The sequence below is a fragment of the Oryctolagus cuniculus genome, chromosome 20, assembly GCF_051225735.1.
Source record: "Oryctolagus cuniculus isolate XC-2025 breed Fujian yellow rabbit chromosome 20, ASM5122573v1, whole genome shotgun sequence".
Classification (NCBI taxonomy): domain Eukaryota; kingdom Metazoa; phylum Chordata; class Mammalia; order Lagomorpha; family Leporidae; genus Oryctolagus; species Oryctolagus cuniculus.
This window is the reverse complement of record NC_142886.1, coordinates 52,244,358-52,265,470: the sequence shown is the minus strand read 5'-3', so window position 1 is coordinate 52,265,470 and position 21,113 is coordinate 52,244,358. Positions and strand designations below refer to the sequence as shown.

At 49.4% G+C, this 21,113-nt stretch overlaps 1 pseudogene and 1 gene segment (V, D, J or C); both read left to right on the top strand.

Annotated features, from left to right (window-relative positions):
- Positions 1 to 8,739, top strand: part of LOC149120180 (Ig heavy chain V-A1 region BS-5-like) — a 480,385-nt gene extending 471,646 nt beyond the window's left edge. The window contains 1 exon segment of the V gene segment in view: positions 8,323 to 8,739. Within this exon segment, the coding sequence occupies positions 8,323 to 8,708 (386 nt within the window).
- Positions 8,740 to 13,215: 4,476 nt separating this feature from the next.
- Positions 13,216 to 19,703, top strand: LOC149120179 (Ig heavy chain V-A1 region BS-5 pseudogene; annotated as a pseudogene).
- The last annotated feature ends 1,410 nt before the right edge of the window (positions 19,704 to 21,113 follow it).

The window sequence follows — 21,113 nt, the reverse complement described above, 5'->3', positions numbered from 1 at the left end:
ATTTGCAAGCAGAGGTGGCCATTGGTAGTGCAAGGGGTCAGACTCATGGAAAACACTGGGTGTGGAGAGGTCTTGTTCCCCACACTCTGCTGGCCTTGTCTCCATCTCAGGGAGACCAGCAGGTGGGATAGCCCAGTGAGGTCTGCACTAGAGTCCAGGTGGTTCTGGACTGTGTCCCTGTGAGCCCACCAATGATCCAACCCTGGAGCTGCATCCCTGCTGCATGAAGGGCCTGCCCCAGAGACTGTGTGTCCAGAGACCCCGACTCCTTCCTCCAGGGACTGCCCGCACCTGTTCTCAGCCATGCTCCTCCTTCTGTGGAAGCAAAATTGTCCTTGCTTTCTCTCAACTCTGTCATCATCAGGAATGAACAAATTTTCTGCTCTTCACCAGGATAGCTGCATCAACCCCATGTGTTTACTAAATGTCTCCTGCAAAAATGCAATTGTTCACTCGTGTAGGATTCTTACAGAATCTGAAGCAATTCTCTCAGCTGATACAGAAATGACTATTTCTGAGTTTCTACATCTAAATTCAGAGACACGTGTTACTCTATGTTTCAGGTGGGAACAGAGGACTGGCTGAGTGTTGTTCTTTGACTCTTTTATTCTGCCTGTTAGTACCATCATGCAGTACCCAAGAGAGGAGGTGTTATGTCGCAAAAAGGTTTATTGAGCTCACAGCTGTAGAGGCTGGAAGTCCAGGATCAGACAGTGAGAATCTTGTGTCCTCAGGCATCCTAATATTGTGAACATGGATGGGAGGGACCCCATCCCCACACAGGACATCAGATGAGACCAGGGTTGACTCTAGCAGCCCTGTGCTCTGTGCTGAAGCTGGGGACCCAGGAGATCTACTGTGATCTCCTCCATAGCAGATTCCCCAGAAGTGAACAATCTATTTCTGCAAACAGCCAGACCGTGCACTCCCTGTCAATGCTGTTACATTGTGGCCATGCTCAGCACTGATGGTGTGAGGACAGACCACATCCACCCCCAGCGGGCTGCTCCCAGCATTCTGTGTGGTCCTGTTCAGGGCACTGGAGACCTCAGCTTCCTCCATGAGGCCCTGACATTGAATCCACTCATGGTGGGAGTCGTCACTGGATGCACTCCCCAGAGACGATGTCATTCCACATCTCCCAGGCACCTGTGCTAGTTTTACTCAGTGGTGGTCAGTGTGGGGAGTGCTGGGGGCAAGGACACCTGATCAGACCTCCTGACTCAGTGCTCTCCTGCAGGCACTGGTGCTCCAGCTGTATGGCCTTCCCCCTGTCCTTACCCTCCTGCACAGCAGAGCCCACCCCCCCACCAGGTCCTCTCCCTCTGCTGCTGGACCCTGTCCCGACTGTCACTTCCCCACGTGCCATGGTTCTCCTCCCCAGTCCTCAGCTTTGGGGGTGGAGCCATTCCCTGAAGATGCAGACTTCTGTGTCTTGGGGGATCAGTGCTGGCACAGTGTCTGGGGTGGACTCTGCTCACGAACATTTTCTACAGGATTTCACCAGGACATTGGTCATGATGGTTTCCTCCTGCAGGTGAATCACTTTCCTACTCAGTGGACACAGAGGAGCAGGGTCTGGGGTATTGAGGCTGAGGATGCTGTTCCTGCAGAGCCGTGAGCAGAGCCAGCACTGCTTGGTGTGCATGTGTGGTCTCTCCAACTGAGCAGCTGAAGGCTGTATGTTAGGTGGAACTTACCCTCCATACTTGATGCACGGAGCCTCCCATCATGCATGTGGGGACCTCACCACCCAGTGATCTCATTGAGAGGGGCTCTAGGGAGGGACAAGGCCATGAGGGTTGCTGCCTGCATTGAAGGGAATACGGCCCTTAGAGAGACCCTTCAGTAACTCAAGGCTTAACTTTCAGTTATTCACACATGGGTCAGAGAGGAGAAACAGAGCCGCTCCCACTCACTGCACTTTCCCAAATGTCACTGTGACCAGGTCTGCTTCCCAGCCTCGCCCAGTTTCAGGACAACAATCAGGCGCATCCACTAGAGTGACAGGGCCCAAATATCCTCCCATAAACTTCTGGGTCCTGGGGCTGCAGGAGCAGGAATCTGGTATTGGGAACCAGAGCCACATATGAGACCCTGGAACTCCCCTGGGGGATGTGCACATCTTAAATAGTGCAACTTTCAATTTATTATTTCCATGAAATTTGATGACACAGCTAAGACTAATACACTGCATATTTGTGCAAAATATCCTATTCATACTCTGCTTTACTTTTAGTTTAATTCTTATAGGACTTTCAGATATTTTGCTTAAAAACTAAGAAAAACTCGTTCACCTGAGCCCCACAGAACCTGCAAACTCAAGGCCATCAACTTCTGCCACAAAACCTACATGTTGCTCAGGGATGAACTGGATGAATCCATTGTGAAGGAGCCCAAAGGGGCTCAGGACTTAATGTGACTGGAGGAGGTGGGCGGAGGCAGGGTGACACAGGGGCAGTGGGCAGCACTGTGGGATGTGATATTTGCTCTTGGCATAGGTGTGATGAGGAGTGAGAGAGGCACAGCTGAGTCGCACTCACCACACACTTTCAACATGTGCAGCTGCCTCTGTATCTATCACAGCTCAACAGCATTGCCCATAGAAGCAAAATTTACCAGCAGAGAAAATTGAAGGACAGACAGACACCGGCACGTGGAACACCACACTCAGATGCACCTGCGTGGAACCTGGTCCCCTGTGCATCTCTCTGTCAAAAATGGAATCCAGCAAAAGTGCTCCTTGTTCTGCTGCTGGCAGAGAGTTCTGCAGACCTCACCAGGAAGCCCCAGTGAGTGCTGAGTGTGGACTGGGGCAGAGCTGAGTCCTGAGGTGAGGGGAACAGATCAAGGTGCTGGGGACTCCTCTTACCACACTGGAGCTGGGGACACATCCACACTGTACTGGTGATTTCTCCTGTAATGTTGAATGGACCAAGACCTAAGGGAACCCATGAATATACGTTGTAGGTCCATTCACATAAAAGGACCAAGACAGGGTTCAGTGTGCAATAAGAGCACAAAAGGTATCATTTGCCTCACAAGTGTGCACTGACAGACTGCTCTGGGACACTCTCATCAGTCTGGGCACAGTCCTGTCTGAGGCATCTGACCCCATGCCTGCTATATAGGGGCAGCACATGCAGATAGGACCTCACTCTGCCCATGAAAACCAGCCCAGCCCTCACCCTGCAGCTCTGGCACAGGAGCTCCAGCCCCAGGACTCCCAGGTGTCCACTCAGTGAGCGCACTCAACACAGACGCTCACCATGGAGACTGGGCTGCGCTGGCTTCTCCTGGTCGCTGTGCTCAAAGGTAATGATGGAGAACGCGGGGCACTGAGTCTGGGAGAGGACGTGAGTGAGAGACACAGAGAGTGTGAGTGACAGTGTCCTGACCAGGACGTCTGTGTTTGCAGGTGTCCAGTGTCAGGAGCAGCTGGAGGAGTCCGGGGAAGGCCTGGTCAAGCCTGGGGGATATTAAAACTCTTCTGCAAAGTCTCTGGATTCTCCCTCAGCAGCTACGACATGAGCTGGGTCCGCCAGGCTCCAGGGAAGGGGCTGGAGTGGATCGGATACATTTGGAGTGGTGGTAGCACGGACTACGCGAGCTGGGTGAATGGCTGAATCATCATCTCCAGCGATAACACCCAGAACACGGTGTCTCTGCTCATGAACAGTCTGTCAGCCTCGGACACGGCCACCTATTTCTGCGCAGGAGGCAGAGTGAGGGGCCCTCAGTCAGAGCCCAGAAGCGAACCTCCCTGCAGGGGAGTGCGGCTCCACCAGGGGGCGCACAAGACGCACTGAGTCCAGATTCTGGTCCTGCTCAGGCACAGAGGGAGATGAAGCCCTGGTTTCCTGTCAGGGATTTGGGTTTCCTCTCCTACAGTTTTGAGGGAAGACTTCTACTTCATGATTCTGTCCCTTACACTGACGCCACTGACGTAGAGAAGCTTGATGTGACAGGAAAAAGTCCTAAATGGACACATTCAGGTTCGTGAACGATGACAGTGGTCACCAGGATCAGAGATGCAGGACTATCTGGGGACCTCGTGAGTGTTGTCCAGTCTGACTCAGGCAGCGTTCTCAGGGCACTGCCGACTTTAGGACAATTTTAGTTTTCCCTTCAAACCCAGACAGACCCGAGCGAGAGTCTTGATTTGCTACCTCAATTTTATAAGTCGTCCCTACCTCCTGTCAGAGCAGCCTCTGAGCTGAACTGAACCAACCATCTTATTCTAAACTGTGGGTGTTCTGCATTCACTTTCTACAGACTTTATACCCAATCTCCATTTTCCCTTTAATCCTGGAACAGTCTGTGGTCTCTGTGTGAATGTCACAGCACTCAGGAATGTCTTGCAGCTCAGCTGTGTCTCAGGCTGAGCTTCTGCAGGCACCTGGGAAGCCTACAGGGACTTCCTCATCCTCTAGGTCCTGGAACCCTCCTGTGGGCTCCCTGCCTGATCTCAGGAGGGAAATGCACTGGACATCAGCAGTCAAGGTCATAACTGAATGGAAAGTGTTGGGTGTGCACTTCCAGCTGATCTGGTTCTGCTCCAGTGTCGTGGGACCCCCTGCACCTGCTGTGGTTCAGGGAGAGCAGAAAGTGGGACACACAGTGGCTGTACACTCTGGGGCTGGAGTCCACATCACGGGGAGCTGTGTCTGTGGCTCCAGCATGATGCCCAGTGTCCTGAGGCTGAATCACAGCTGCAGGAAGAGCCAGTCCCAGAGACCATGTGTCCAGAGTCCCTGCTCTTCACTCCATGTCTATGCTGACTGGGGTCATCAATCCATTTGGAGTCTTTCATAAGTATTAGAGAGAGAGAGACACCCAGGCTGCATATCAGAGTGATGGACAGAGCCCATTTACACATTTCCCACACTTGTAACTGACAATGCAACCTGTAAGACAGTAGATGATGGATCTGTTATGAGGCCCCATCACCAAGGTGGGAACACTGATGCAGTTCCCTGCTCCTGGGTTCCAGCTGCCAAGCCTTGAGTACACTGCCTTTATTTATCATCTCCATAAAACATTGGCCAACACAACACCAGTATTCAGAGATCTGAATCTTCATGATTGGCTATTGTTCATCCTTTTATCCCACATAGGTAGCATCACATATCATTTGTCTCCCTGGCCTGGATGGTTAGCAGAGTGTACTTTTACTGACATATTATCCTAGGCACATTTTTCTCCAGGAACATTAAAGTTGTCCAAAATTACAGAATTTCTTTCTCTGCACTGCATATAAGCTTCCTTTTAAAATGAAACTTTGTCCATTTCTTCATTTTCCATTCTTTCTTCCATGAGATGTTACTGGATCATATGTGTGAACTCTTTTGATTATGGTGCCTTAAATGAACAAGCAACTTCAGAGGAGTTTGCCACACTGACTGCAGATCACATATACACCTCCCTGGGATTTCATATTCATTCTCCATGCAATGGTGCTTGAACATCATGTAATAATTCTATTTCTCAGTTTTTGATGCTTTTCCATACGGTTTTACTAATTAACCTGACACAGACTTGTACCAGGGTTATCATCTCTCTCTACCTCCATAAAACATGTCAGCTCTGGTATGTCTGGTAATAGCCATTCTAACAGGAGCGATGCGATGTCTCAATGTGCTTCCAACATGGACATACATGATATTCCCATATTTGTAGCATTTTATATGCTTGCCTTTATATCTTCTTTTAAAATTTATAGGTGTAACATAAATTTTAAAATTCATCATTTTATTGGCCGGCGCCGCAGCTCACTAGGCTAATCCTCCACCTGCGGCACCTGCACCCTGGGTTCTAGTCCCGGTCGGGCGCTGGATTCTGTCCCAGTTGCTCCTCTTCCAGGCCAGCTCTCTGCTGTGGCCAGGGAGTGCAGTGGAGGATGGCCTAAGTGCTTTGGCCCTGCATCCGCTTGGGAGAAGCACCTGGCTCCTGGCTTCGGATTAGCTCGGTACGCCGGCTACAGTGGCCATTGGAGGGTGAACCAATGGTAAAGGAAGACATTTCTCTCTGTCTCTCTCTGTCATTGTCACTCTGCCTGTCAAAAGAATTTATCATTTTACTTAAAAATTTGTCTGTATGTATTTGTCAAAACCACAAAGAGATGGAGACTGACAGTGATCTTCTAACTCCTGGGTCATTTCCCCAATGGCTACAAAAGATTCACATGGTCAGGCAACAGCCAGGTGCTTGGAATTCTGTCCAGGGTTCCCACGTGGGACTGCTTGGAACCTCACCTACGGCCTCCCAGGGTGTGCTTAGGCAGGAATCTGAAACAGGAACAACCTAGGACACAGCACTAATCATTCTGATACGGGAGCAGGAATCCCTCAGGCTCACTCCAGTGCTGCTCCTGTCACCACCTTATCATCACTGCATTTAAACAATTGATTTCTTCCCTTGGGATTCAGTTGCTTGAGATCATTCAACATTAAGAAACAGGCTCCTAATCATATGTACAATTAATCTTCAATATATTTTAAGTATCTATTTTATTTTAAAGTCAGTGTTATAGCAAGAGATGACGAGACCAACAGATGGAGGGAGAAGATTCCCTCCACTGGTTCACTTCCTGAATGGCTGCTAAGACTGAGGATGGCTCAGCCAGAAACCAGGAGCCTGGAACTTCCTCCAGCTTCCCAAGGGGCTGGAAGGGGACAAACACTTGGGTCATGGTACACAGTGATCTCCATTGCACTGCCTACCTCTGTGAGTTCAAGCTTGTGGACTGCATATACAACTAGTGTCACATGCTATGTGTCCACATGTACCTGCATTATTTCTTTTAGTATGTATGCCCCAGGCAGACCCACATTTCCTAATGACAGAACAATCTCATTCCTAATACTGAATAATATTCCATGTCCAAATGGGAAAGATCCATTCACTGTTTTATGCACACTTGCTTTTTTGTAGACTGAACTAGTGTCAACAAAGCTGCATAGCTGAACCCAGGACTGTGGATGAATTGTGACTCAGTGACTTCATATCCAGTGCTTGACCTCAACTCAGAGTCATGGTTACAGAACAGGGAAGAGGGGGAACACAGGGCAGCTGATACCAGGGCACAAAGCACTCACAGGAAGGAATAATTCTGCCCACACCACAGTGGGCTGACTCAGTTCACCACAACACACAGCATGTTCCACGAATAACTAGAACTGAGGTTTCCAGGCCTCCCAAAAGAGTGATGGAAAGGAGGTGGAAATGTGCATGACAGTGAGTTCATCTGTGCCCATTTCTACCATGCACATTCCAGTAGCACACTACACCCCACTACCATGTACAGTATTCTGTGTTCAGGAACATTTTTAAACAGTTTAAACAGTTTTTAAACTTTCAGGCAATGGATGAATAAGGAAAAAAAACATAGTTAACCTTAAAAATGTACTTGCAGTCTCATCTGTTTTAAAGTGGGCGACAGGCATTAGGACAAAATTGGCTAAGTCCCCACTAGGAACACCCGAGTTCCCATCAGAGAACTGACTGAGCCCAGCCTCACGGCTTCCCACACTTTTTCCTGATAATGCATAATCAGAAACTATAGATGACGCTACAAGCAAAGGAGCCCCTACCACCGACGTTGGAATTACAGACACAGTTCCTTGCTTCAGGGTTCAGAAAGACTAACTTCTAGGGGTCATAGGCATTTGGGATGTCTGGGCTGTCAACCCAAAGGCAGAAATCTCCCATTGTCACCTTTTCTGTCCATCTCTACATTTCTGTCTCTCTCACCCCTTCTCTCTCTATCACTGTACCAATATCTTTTATATAGATGATAAGGAACTAATGGTTATTTAAATAAATGAGGGACATGATCTTGCTAACACTGGATATGAAGGATACACACATATTAAAATGAAACAAGGTCATTGCCTTCAACTTTTTAACATAATGATAACATAAAAATTCACATGATCTGAATCCTATCATAGCCATCACCCTACACACCCAGGTCACCACGTCTGCCCTGGGCTCTCTCCTGTCTGAGGCGTCTGACCCCATGCCTGCTATATAGGGGCAGCACATGCAAATAGGGCCTCCCTCTGCCCATGAAAACCAGCCCAGCCCTCACCCTGCAGCTCTGGCACAGGAGCTCCAGCCCCAGGACTCCCAGGTGTCCACTCAGTGATCACACTCAACACAGACGCTCACCATGGAGACTGGGCTGCGCTGGCTTCTCCTGGTCGCTGTGCTCAAAGGTAATGATGGAGAACGTGGGGCACTGAGTCTGGGAGAGGACGTGAGTGAGAGACACAGAGAGTGTGAGTGACAGTGTCCTGACCATGTCGTCTGTGTTTGCAGGTGTCCAGTGTCAGTCGCTGGAGGAGTCCGGGGGTCGCCTGGTAACGCCTGGAGGATCCCTGACACTCACCTGCACAGTCTCTGGAATCGACCTCAGTAGCTATGCAATGGGCTGGGTCCGCCAGGCTCCAGGGAAGGGGCTGGAATACATCGGAATCATTAGTAGTAGTGGTAGCACATACTACGCGAGCTGGGCGAAAGGCCGATTCACCATCTCCAAAACCTCGTCGACCACGGTGGATCTGAAAATGACCAGTCTGACAACCGAGGACACGGCCACCTATTTCTGTGCTGGAGACACAGTGAGGGGCCCTCAGGCTGAGCCCAGACACAAACCTCCCTGCAGGGGCGCGCGGCTCCACCAGGGGGAGCACAAGACTCACTGAGTCCAGATTCTGGTCTTGCTCAGGCACAGAGGGAGATGAAGCCCTGGTTTCCTGTCAGAGATTTGGGGTTTCCTCTCCTGTAACAGTTTTGAGGGAAGACTTCTTCTTTTTGATTCTGTCCCTCCCAACTTCAATGACGGATTGAAAGTTTGATGTAAAAGGAAGAAGTCCTAAATGAACAATTTGGTTCATGGACAGCGACTGTGCTCACCAGGATCAGAGATGTGGGAATATTGAGGACACTATTGAGTCTCTTCCAACCTGACTCAGGACAGCACCCTCAGGACACTGAAAGCTTTGGACAGTTTCAGTTTTCCCTGTATAACCAGGGATAGCCGAGACAGGGCCGTTGATCTGTTAAACAGCAACTATTCCACTCATCCCTCTCCTGCCACAACCAGCAAGTGTGCACTGAACCAACCTTTGACTTTACGTGTGGGTGATCCACACTCACTTTCTGCAGACTTTAACCCGACCTGCATTTCCCCTTTAATCCTGGAACAGTCTGTGGTCCCTGTGTGAATGTCACAGCACTCAGGAATGTACTTGCAGCTCAGCTGTGTCTCAGGCTGAGCTTCTGCAGGCACCTGGGAAGCCTACAGGGACTTCCTCATCCTCTAGGTCCTGGGACCCTCCTGGGGGGCTCCCTGTGTGAACTCAGGAGGGAAATGCACTGGACATCAGCAGTCAAGGTCATAACTGAATGGAAAGTGTTGGGTGTGCCCTTCCAGCTGATCTGGTTCTGCTCCAGTGTCATGGGACCCCCTGCACCTGCTGTGGTTCAGGGAGAGCAGAAAGTGGGACACACAGTGGCTGTGCACTCTGGGGCTGGAGTCCACATCACGGGGAGCTGTGTCTGTGGCTCCAGCACGATGCCCAGTGTCCTGAGGCTGAATCACAGCTGCAGGAAGAGCCAGCCTTAGACCATGTGTCCAGAGTCCCTGCTCTTCACTCCATGTCATGCTGACTGGAGTTATCGCTCCAGTCTTTCATCTATTTAGAGAGGGAGACATCCATGCTGCATATCACAGTGCTGGATGGAGCCCATTTACACATTTCCCATACTTGTACTGAAAGTGCACCCTGGAAGACAGTAGATGATGGATCTGTTATGAGGCCCCATCACCAAGGAGGGAACACTGATGCAGTTCCAAGCTCCTGGGTTCCAGCTGCCAAGCCTTGAGTACACTGCCTTTGTTTATCATCTCCATAAAACACTGGCAAACACAACACCAGTATTCAGAGATCTGCATCTTCATGATGGGCCATTGTTGCCATTTCATATTCATAAATGTTTCATAAATAAGAATTCATTATAGCTCTATGAGGTACAATGATATGTGTGGACAAAATGAATGCATATTGAGTGGAATTATGAACTCAGACTTGCTGACACGTTCATACCTCAACACATGTTTTTGGTGGAGTTCAGCTGTCTCCTGCTCTTAGGAGATTTCCAAACACAGTATTCTCTTAACCTCTTTCACCATGCTGTACAGTAGATCCCTCAGTGTGTGGATCCTGTGGGACTGGAACTCTGACCTTGCTCCACCATTCTCTGCTCCTCCCTCGCTCAGACTTTGGTCTTCACCATTGTACTTCCTGCCTCTGTGAGTTCAGCCTTTTATCCCATGTAGGTAGCATCACATATTATGTGTCTTCCTGGCCTGGATGGTTAGCAGAGTGTACTTTTACTGACATAGTATCCTAGGCACATTATTCTCCAGGAACATCCAAGTTGTCCAAAATTACAGAATTTCTTACTCTACTGCTTGTAAACTTCCTATTAAAATGTAACTTTGTCCATTTCTTTCATTTTCCATTCTTGCTTTCATGAGATGTCACTGGATCACATGGGTGAACTCTTTTGAATGACGGTGCTTTAAACGAACAAGGAACTGCAGAGGTGTTTGCCACACTGACTGCAGATCCTGTGGACACCTCCCTGGGATTTCATATTCATTCTCCATGCAATGGTGCTTGAAGATCATGTAATAATTCTATTTCTAGTTTTTGATGCTTTTCCATAACGGTTTTACTAATTAACCTGACACAGACTTGTACCAGGGTTATCATCTCTACCTCCATAAAACATGTCAGCTCTGGTATGTCTGGTAATAGCCATTCTAACAGGAGCGATGGGATGTCTCATTGTGCTTCTAACATGGACATACATGATGGTCCCAGACTGATAGCATTTTATATGTCTGTCTATATATCTTCTTTTAATAATTTATAGAAATGATATAATTTTAAAATTTATCATTTTATTTGAGACCTTGTCTTTATGTATTTGTCCAAAACCACAGAGGGACTGAGACTGACAGTGATCTTCTAATTCCTGGGTCACTTCCCCAATGGCTACAAAAGCTTCTGCTGGATGAGGCAACAACCTGGTGCTTGGAATTCTGTCCATGTGTCCACATGGGAGTACTTGGAACCTCACCTACGGCCTCCCAGAGGGGCTTAGCAGGAATCTGAAACTGGAACCAAACTAGGACACAGCACTCAGCATCCTGACACGGGAGGCAGGAATCCTTCAGGCTAACTCCAGTGCTGCTCCTGTCACCACCTTGTCAGTCACTGCATTTAAACAATTGATTTCTTCCCTTGGGATTCAGTTGCTTGAGATCATTCAACATTAAGAAACAGGCTGCTAATCATATGTATAATTAATCTTCAATGTATTTTAAGTATCTATTTATTTTATTTTAAAGTCAGTGTTATAGCAAGAGAGGAAGAGACCAACAGATGGAGGGAGAATCTTCCTTCCACAGGTTTCCGTCTGAATGGCTGCTAAGACTGAAGATGGCTCAGCCAGAAACCAGGAGCCTGGAACTTCCTCCAGTTTCCTACAGGGCTGGAAGGGGACAAACCCTTGGGTCATGGTAGACAGTGATCAACATTGCACTGCCTACCTCTGTGAGTTCAATCTTGTGGACTGCATATATAACTAATGTCACATACTATGTGTCTACATGTACCGGGATTATTTCTGTTAGCATATTGTGTTCCAGGCAGACCCACGTTTCCTATTGACAGAATGACCTCCTTCTTAATACTGAATAATATTCTATGTCCAAATGTGAAAGAATCCATTCACTCTTCTACGCACATTTTCTTTATTGTAGACTGAACTATTGTAAACACAGCTGCATTACCTGAATGCAGGACTGCGGGTGAATTGTGACACAGTGACTTCTACCCAGTGCTTGACCTCAACTCAGAGTCATGGTTACAGAACAGGGAAGAGGGGGGAACAGGGGAAGGCTGATACCAGGGCACAAAGCACCACTCAAAGGCAGGAATAATTCTGCCCACACCACAGTGGGCTGACTCAGTTCACCACAACACACAACAGGTTCCACGAATAACTAGAACTGAGGCGTCCAGGCTGCCCAACTCAGAGTGATTGAAAGGAGGTGGAAATGTGCATGACACTGAGTTCATCTGTGCCCATTTCTACCATGCACATTCCAGTAGCACACTACACCCCACTACCATGTACAGTATTCTGTGTTCAGGAACAGTTTTAAACAGTTTAAACAGTTTTTAAACTTTCAGGCAATGGAGGAAGAAGGAAACAAAACATAGTTAACCTTAAAAATGCACTTACAGTCTTTCATCTGTTTAAAAGTGGGCGACAGGCATTTGGTCAAAATTGGCTAAGTCCCCACTAGGGACAACCGTGTTCCCATCAGAGAACTGACTGAGCCCATCCTCACGGCTTCCCACACTTTCCCCTCATAATGCATCATGGGAAACTGTAGATGACGCTACAAGCAAAGGAGCCCTACCACCGACATTTGAATTACAGACACAGTTTCTCGATCCAGGGTTCAGAAAGACTAACTTCTAGGGGTCATAGGCATTTGGGATGTCTGGGCTGTCAACCCAAAGGCAGAAATCTCCCATTGTCACCTTTTCTGTCCATCTCTACATTTCTGTCTCTCTCACCCCTTCTCTCTCTATCACTGTCCAAATGTCTTTTATATAGATGATAAGGAACTAATGGTTATTTAAATAAATGAGGGACATGATCTTGCTAACACTGGATATGAAGGATACACACATATTAAAATGAAACAAGGTCATTGCCTTCAACTTTTTAAAATTATGATAACATAAAAATTCACATGATCTGAATCCTATCATAGCCATCACCCTACACACCCAGGTCACCACGTCTGCCCTGGGCTTCTCCTGTCTGAGGTGTCTGACCCCATGCCTGCTATATAGGGGCAGCACATGCAAATAGGGCCTCCCTCTGCCCATGAAAACCAGCCCAGCCCTCACCCTGCAGCTCTGGCACAGGAGCTCCAGCCCCAGGACTCCCAGGTGTCCACTCAGTGAGCGCACTCAACACAGACGCTCACCATGGAGACTGGGCTGCGCTGGCTTCTCCTGGTCGCTGTGCTCAAAGGTAATGATGGAGAACGTGGGGTACTGAGTCTGGCAGAGGACGTGAGTGAGAGACACAGAGAGTGTGAGTGACAGCTTCCTGACCATGTCGTCTGTGTTTGCAGGTGTCCAGTGTCAGGAGCAGCTGAAGGAGTCCGGAGGAGGCCTGGTAACGCCTGGAGGAACCCTGACACTCACCTGCACAGCCTCTGGATTCACCATCAGTAGCTACCACATGTGCTGGGTCTGCTAAGCTCCAGGGAAGGGGCTGGAGTGGATCGGATACATTTATGCTGGTAGTGGTAGCACATGGTACGCGAGCTGGGTGAAAGGCCGATTCACCATCTCCAAAACCTCGACCACGGTGGATCTGAAAATGACCAGTCTGACAACCGAGGACACGGCCACCTATTTCTGTGCCAGAGACACAATGAGGGGCCCTCAGGCTGAGCCCAGACACAAACCTCCCTGCAGGGGCGCGCGGCTCCACCAGGGGGCGCAGGAGACGCACTGAGCAGACTCAGACCCATTCCCAGATGAAGTGGGAGGTGAATCGCTGGCTCCCATTCAGAAATTGGGGTTTGTGGTCCTGTAACCGTTTCCTACGTTCCGATCTGGATGGATGATTCTGTCCCTAACACCGATCACTGAGCAGAAGTTTTGGTATCACGGGAAGATGTCACATGAAGAAAATGGAGTCGTTTCTGGAGGAATGAATGACATCTCAGGTCCCAGCATCTGAGACCTGAGGGAGCTCTGGGCACCCGGGGAGGCTTTTCCCGCCCGAGTCACGGAAGAGCTCTCCGTGGAATTCTCTGATGACGTCATCTGGGACCCTGCTGAGAGCCCAGGGGCAGTGTAGAGCCGGTCAGGGGCTATGGATGCTGCAGTGTTTCACATCCATGCCCTCCCCTCCTGCACAGCTGGGCCCTGAGGGGTGAACTGACCCCGTGGTCCTGTTTCCTGGGGCCCCCGTGTCCATTCTCTACAGCTGTGCCCTCGTCTCCCTTTCACTTCCTCACCCTGAACTCACAGGTTGAGGTCCACGTGCTCCAAACCCCAGGTCAGGGATTAACCTGCAGCTCAGGGGTGGCTCAGGCTGTGGCTCCTAGAAACCCTGCTTGCTCTTCCTCACTCACGTCTCCTGGGATCCCCGGACCTGCTCTCATTTGCAAGCAGAGGTGGCCGTTGGTAGTGCAAGGGGTCAGACTCATGGAAAACACTGGGTGTGGAGAGGTCTTGTTCCCCACACTCTGCTGGCCAGCAGGTGGGACAGCCCAGTGACGTCTGCACTAGAGTCCAGGTGGTTCTGGACTGTGTCCCTGTGAGCCCACCAATGATCCAACCCTGGAGCTGCATCCCTGCTGCATGAAGGGCCTGCCCCAGAGACTGTGTGTCCAGAGACCCCGACTCCTTCCTCCAGGGACTGCCCGCACCTGTTCTCAGCCATGCTCCTCCTTCTGTGGAAGCAAAATCATCCTTGCATCTCCCAACTCTGTCATCATCAGGAATGAACAAATTTTCTGCTCTTCACCAGGATAGCTGCATCAACCCCATGTGTTTACTAAATGTCTCCTGCAAAAATGCAATTGTTCTCTCATGTAGGATTCCTACAGAACCTGAAGCAATTCTCTCAGCTGATGTAGAAATGACTAATTCTGAGTGGCTTCATCTAAACCTGGAGACACAGACAGGTAAGTGTTGGTTTAAGGTGGGAACAGAGTAGAGGCTGAGTGTGGTTCTTTGACAGTTTTATTCTGCCTGTTAGTACCATCATGCAGTACCCCAGATAGGAGGTGTATGGAGCAAAAAGGTTTATTGAGCTCACAGCTGTAGAGGCTGGAAGTCCAGGATCAGACAGTGAGAATGTTGTGCCATCAGGCTTCCTAATATTGTGAACATCATACAGTGTTCAGGCATCCTAATATTGTGAACAGGGATGGGAGGGACCCCATCCCCACACAGGACTTCAGACGAGACCAGGGCTGACTCTAGCAGCACTGTGCTCTGTGCTGAAGCTGGGGATCCAGGAGATCTACTGTGATCTCCTCCAAGAGCAGATTCCCCAGAAATGAACAAATCCCACTAGGCCTCACTCGCAGAGCTCCCCTACTTCTCCCACGGTCACCCTGGAATCACTCCAAAACACACACACCTTTGAGGACACACTCTGCCACAGGCAGAGGAGGGAGGTTTCCTTCCACACGCATTGTAGGCCTGATGACACAGAACCTGTTGTTCAGGATGAAGCCAGTTGTGTAAAACAGGTATTTTGAGACTTTAGAAGACTCAGGGCCAGTTTTAAACACAGCTCATGCAGACAGTCCTTTTGTTCCTTTGGGATACAGGCTACTGATCATACGTTCTGTATGAAAATAGTTACTTCCGTGTGTGTGTAGGCTGCTCACGTCTCATCGGTCCACTTGCAGTAGAGAAGCTCTGTAGTTTATGCAACATCATCTGAAAAGGTTTTCTTATGTTGCCTGAACTCTGGAGATCTAAAAGGGAAATCATGGACAGACCACTATCAGGGAGATTCTGCCCTATGTTTCCTTCTAGTAGTTGTACAATGGACTTTGCATCTGATGTCAGATCCTGGTTGTTCCATGCTTTTCATGTAAACATCCAGACCGTGCACCCCCTGCCAGTGCTATCATGTTGGGGCCATGTTCAGCACTGATGCTGTGAGGACAAACCACATCCACCCCCAGCAGGCTGATCCCAGCATTCCGTGTGGTCCTGCTCAGGGCACTGGAGACCTCAGCTTCCTCCATGAGGCCCTGACGTTGAATCCACTCATGACGTGGAGTCATCACTGGATGCACTCCCCAGAGACGATGTCATTCCACATCTCCCAGGCACCTGTGCTAGTTTTACTCAGTGGTGGTCAGTGTGGGGTTTGCCAGGGACAAGGACACCTGATCAGACCTCCTGACTCAGTGCTCTCCTGCAGGCACTGGGGCTCCAGCTGTGTGGCCCTTCCACCTGTCCTTACCCTCATGCACAGCAGAGCCCACCCCTCCACCAGGTCCTCTCCCTCCTGCTGCTGGACCCTGTCCCCGATTGTCACTTCCCCACGTGCCATGGTTCTCCTCCCCAGTCCTCAGCTTTGGGGGTGGAGCCATCCCCTGAGGATGCAGACTTCTGTGTCTTGGGGGATCAGTGCTGCCACAGTGTCTGGGGTGGACTCTGCTCACGAACATTTTCTACAGGATTTCACCAGGACATGGGTCATGATGGTTTCCTCCTGCAGGTGAATCACTTTCCTACTCAGTGGACACAGAGGAGCAGGGTCTGGGGTATTGAGGCTGAGGATGCTGTTCCTGCAGAGCCGTGAGCAGAGCCAGCACTGCTTGGTGTGTGTGTGTGCTCGCTCCAACTGAGCAGCTGAAGGCTGCATGTTAGGTGGAACTTACCCTCCATACTTGATGCACGGAGCCTCCCATCATGCATGTAGGGACCTCACCACCCAGTGATCCCATTGAGAGGGGCTCTAAGGAGGGGACAAGTCCATGAAGATTCTTCCTGCATTGAAGGGACTATGATCCTTAGAGAGACCCTCCCATACATTTGTGGTTCCTGGGGCTGCAGGAACAGGAATCTGGTGTTGGGTGCTAGAGTCACATGTGAGACCCTTGCACTCCCTTGGGGGAGGTGCATATCTTAAACAATGCAACTTTCATTTTATTATTTACCTTATATCCATTGAATTTGATAACAGTTAAGATTAATGCGCTGCACATTTGTGCAAAATACAATATACTTACTCTAATTTATTTCAGTTTTACTCTTATCAGATTTTCAGATATTTTGGTTAAAAACTAAGAAACCCTCATTCACCCGTGCCCTACAGGACCTGCAAACTCAGTGCCTTCAACTTCTGCCCCTGGAAACCTACATGATGCTCAGCACTGAACTGGATGAATCTGTTGTGAAGGAGCCCAAAGGGGCTCAGGCCTTAATGTGACTGGAGGAGGTGGGCCAGGGCAGGGTGACACAGGGGCAGTGGGCAGCACCGTGTGATGTGATATTTGCTCTTGGTGTAGTTGTGATGAGGAGTGAGTCGCACAGCTGAGTCGCACTCACCACACACTTTCAACAAGTGGGGCTGCCTCTGTATCTATCACAACTCTACAGCATTGGGAAGCAAATTGCCCAGCAGAGAAATTGTGAAGAACAGACAGACAGACACTGGCACATGGAACACCACACTCAGATGCACCTGCGTGAAACCTGGTCCCCTGTGCATCTCTCTGTCAAAAACAGAATCGAGCAAAAGTGCTCCATGTTCATGAACTAACTGTTGTGAATGAGGTCACTGTAGTTGGAGATGGGACTGCAAATGTCTAGACATGGCGCCCTCAGATCGCTTGGACACATCCCTCAGACTTCATATTCCTTGTAAGCAACAGCAGGATTTTTTTTGACAGGCAGAGTGGACAGAGAGAGAGAGACAGAGAGAAAGGTTTTCCTTTTGCCGTTGGTTCACCCTCCATTGGCCGCCACGGCAGGAGCCAGGTGCTTCTCCTGGTCTCCCATGGGGTGCAGGGCACAAGCACTTGGGCCATCCTCCACTGCACTCCAGGGCCATAGCAGAGAGCTGGACTGGAAGAGGGGGAACCAGGAGAGAATCCGGCGCCCCTACCGGGACTAGAACCTGGTGTGCCGGCGCCGCAAGGCAGAAGATTAGCCTAGTGAGCCATGGTGCTGGCCAGCAACAGCAGGATTTGGCAATTTTTAAAAAAGGTAGAGACACACAGAGAGAGGTCTTCCATCCACTGGTTCACTCCCCAGTTGGTCACAATGACCAAAATTGTTCCGATCCGAAGGCAAGGACCAGGAGCTTCTTGGGGTCTCCCATGTAGATTCAGGGGCCCAAAGACTTGGGCCATCTTCTACTGCTTCCCAGGCCATAGCAGAGAGCTGGATGGGAAGAGGAGCAGCTAGGACTAGACCGGCGCTCATTTGAGATGCCGGTGCTTCAGGCCAGGGCTTTAACCCAATGTGCCACACACCAGCTAAAGTATGAGATTGGTGAACTTTTGGGGTGGGAGTTCACGGACTGGCACTTTTTGGTCCATAACTGATATTTCATTGGTGTTAATATCCAGCACACAGGTGTTTTGATGTGTACTCAATTCTTAACACACACACACTAAAACCTAAAAAGCCATGAATTGCTTTTTTTAAAAAAAGTTATTTCAATGACATTTGACTTCAAATTTGGAAGAAACACATTCATGTGCCACTATCTTCAAAGACTGCTCTTGCATAAATCCTACCCAGTCACAATTTAACATCATATACACGAAAAACTCACTATTTCAACCCTTCACAGCACATTAACAAATTCATTAGGTAAACTGGACAACCACAACCAATGACGGTACAGAGCGCACATCGCTCCTGGAGCTGTTAGGTGGAGTAGGAAGTCCTGTGTGAGGAACAGAGGTGTAGAGTGTGGAGGTGCCTCCTACCAGACGAGAGCCCCTGGACACAGCACAGCCTGTCTGTGATTCCTTCAGTAACTGTGCACGTGTTCAAGGGAGGTATCACTCATGCCAGTATCACATTTCTGTACTTGTGCAGACACAACACAGGGGCAGGCACTGTTGTGCAGTGAGCTGAGCCCTTGTTGGGAGCCCACACCCTTGTTGGAGTGATGGCTCAAGAACTAGCCTCTCCACCTCAGGCCCTGTTTCCTGCTGGTGAAAAAGTAAAGGTGGAGCCAGTGCTGGGCCATAGTATGTTACGGACCAAATCTGCAGTACTGGCATCCCACATGTGCACCGGTTCAAGTCCCAGCTGCTTTACTTCCAATAGAGCTCACTGCTACAGCCCGGGAAAATGGTAGAAGACGGCCCAAGTCCTTGGTTCCTTGTACCCGCATGGGGATCTGGAAGAAGCTGCTGGCTCCTGGCTTCCAAGCCGCTAAGCTCTAGCTGTTGTGACTAATTGGAAGTGATTGCTCTCTCTCTCTCTCTCTCTCTCTCTCTCTCCATCTCTCTCTCTCCATCTCTATCTCTCTCTCTCTGCCTCTCCTTCTCTCTCTGTGTGTAACTTTGACTTTCAAATAAATAAATAAATGTTCAAAAGATAAATTAAGGGCCTGACCCAGGGCTCACTTGGCTAATCCTCCACCTGCAGCACCGGCATCCCATATTAGTGCCGGATTCTAGTCCCAGTTGCTCCTCTTCCAGTCCAGCTCTCTGCTGTGGCCCAGGAGGGCAGTGGAGGATGGCCCAAGTGCTTGGGCCCTGCACCCGCATGGGAGTCTCTGGATTCTCCATCAGTAGCTATGCAATGATCTGGGTCCGCCAGGCTCCAGGGGAGGGGCTGGAATACATCGGATTCATTAATACTGGTGGTAGCGCATACTACGCGAGCTGGGCAAAAGGCCGATTCACCATCTCCAGAACCTCGACCACGGTGGATCTGAAAATGACCAGTCTGACAACCGAGGACACGGCCACCTATTTCTGTGCCAGAGACACAGTGAGGGGCCCTCAGGCTGAGCCCAGACACAAACCTCCCTGCAGGGGCGCGAGGCTCCACCAGGGGGCGCACAAGTCTCACTGAGCGCAGATTCTGGTCCTGTACAGGCGCAGAGGGAGATGAAGCCCTGGTTTGCTGTAGGGATGGGGTTTCCTCTCCTGTAACAGATTTGAGGAAAGAATTCTTCTTTTATGATTCTGTCCCTGCTACTGAATTCCTGACATAGAGAAGTTTGAATTGGCAGGAGAAGTCCTATATGAACCAATTCAGGTTCAGTGTCTCCAGGATCAGAAATGTGGGTCTATCTGGGCACAACGTGAGTGTTGTCCACTCTGAGTCAGGACAACGCTCTCAGGGCACTGCCGACTTTAGGACAATTTTAGTTTTCCCTTTCGACCAGGACAGCTGAGGCATGGTTCTTGGTCTTTATAAATCAGCTATTTAAGTATCTCTAGCCTGTCAAAAGAGGTAAGTGTGCTGAACTGAACCAACCTTTGACTTTACATGTGGGTGATACACACAAACTTTCGATAGACTTTATGCTTGATTTATATTTCCCTTTAATCCTGGAACAGTCTGTGGTCCCTGTGTGAACGTCACAGCACTCAGGAATGTACTTGCAGCTCAGCTGTGTCTCAGGCTGAGCTTCTGCAGGCACCTGGGAAGCCTACAGGGACTTCCTCATCCTCTAGGTCCTGGGACCCTCCTGGAGGGCTCCCTGCATGAACTCAGGAGGGAAATGCACTGGACATCAGCAGTCAAGGTCATAACTGAATGGAAAGTGTTGGGTGTGCACTTCCAGCTGATCTGGTTCTGCTCCAGTGTTGTGGGACCTCCTGCACCTGCTGTGGTGGAGGGAGAGCAGAAAGTGGGACACACAGTGGCTGTGCACTCTGGGGCTGGAGTCCACATCACGGGGAGCTGTGTCTGTGACTCCAGCATGATGACCAGTGTCCTGAGGCTGAATCACAGCTGCAGGAAGAGCCAGTCCCAGCGGCCATGTGTCCAGAGTCCCTGCTCTTCACTCCATGTCTATGCTGACTGTCGTCATCAATCCATTTGGAGTCTTAGATCAGTTTTAGATGGGAGACATCCAGGCTGCATATCAGAGTGATGGACAGAGCCCATTTACACATTTCCCACACTTGTAACTGACAATGCACCCTGTAAGACAGTAGATGATGGATCTGTTATGAGGCCCCATCACCAAGGAGGGAACACTGATGCAGTTCCAAGCTCCTGGGTTCCAGCTGCCAAGCCTGAGTCAACTGCCTTTGTTTATCATCTCCATAAAACATTGGCAAACACAACACCAGTATTCAGAGATCTGAATCTTCATGATGGGCCATTGTTGCCATTTCATATTCATAAATGTTTCATAAATAAGAATTGAGTGTAGCTCTATGAGGTACAATGATATGTGTGGACAAAATGAATGCATATTGAGTGGAATTATGAAGTCAGACTGGATGACACATTCATACCTCAACACATGTTTTTGGTGGAGTT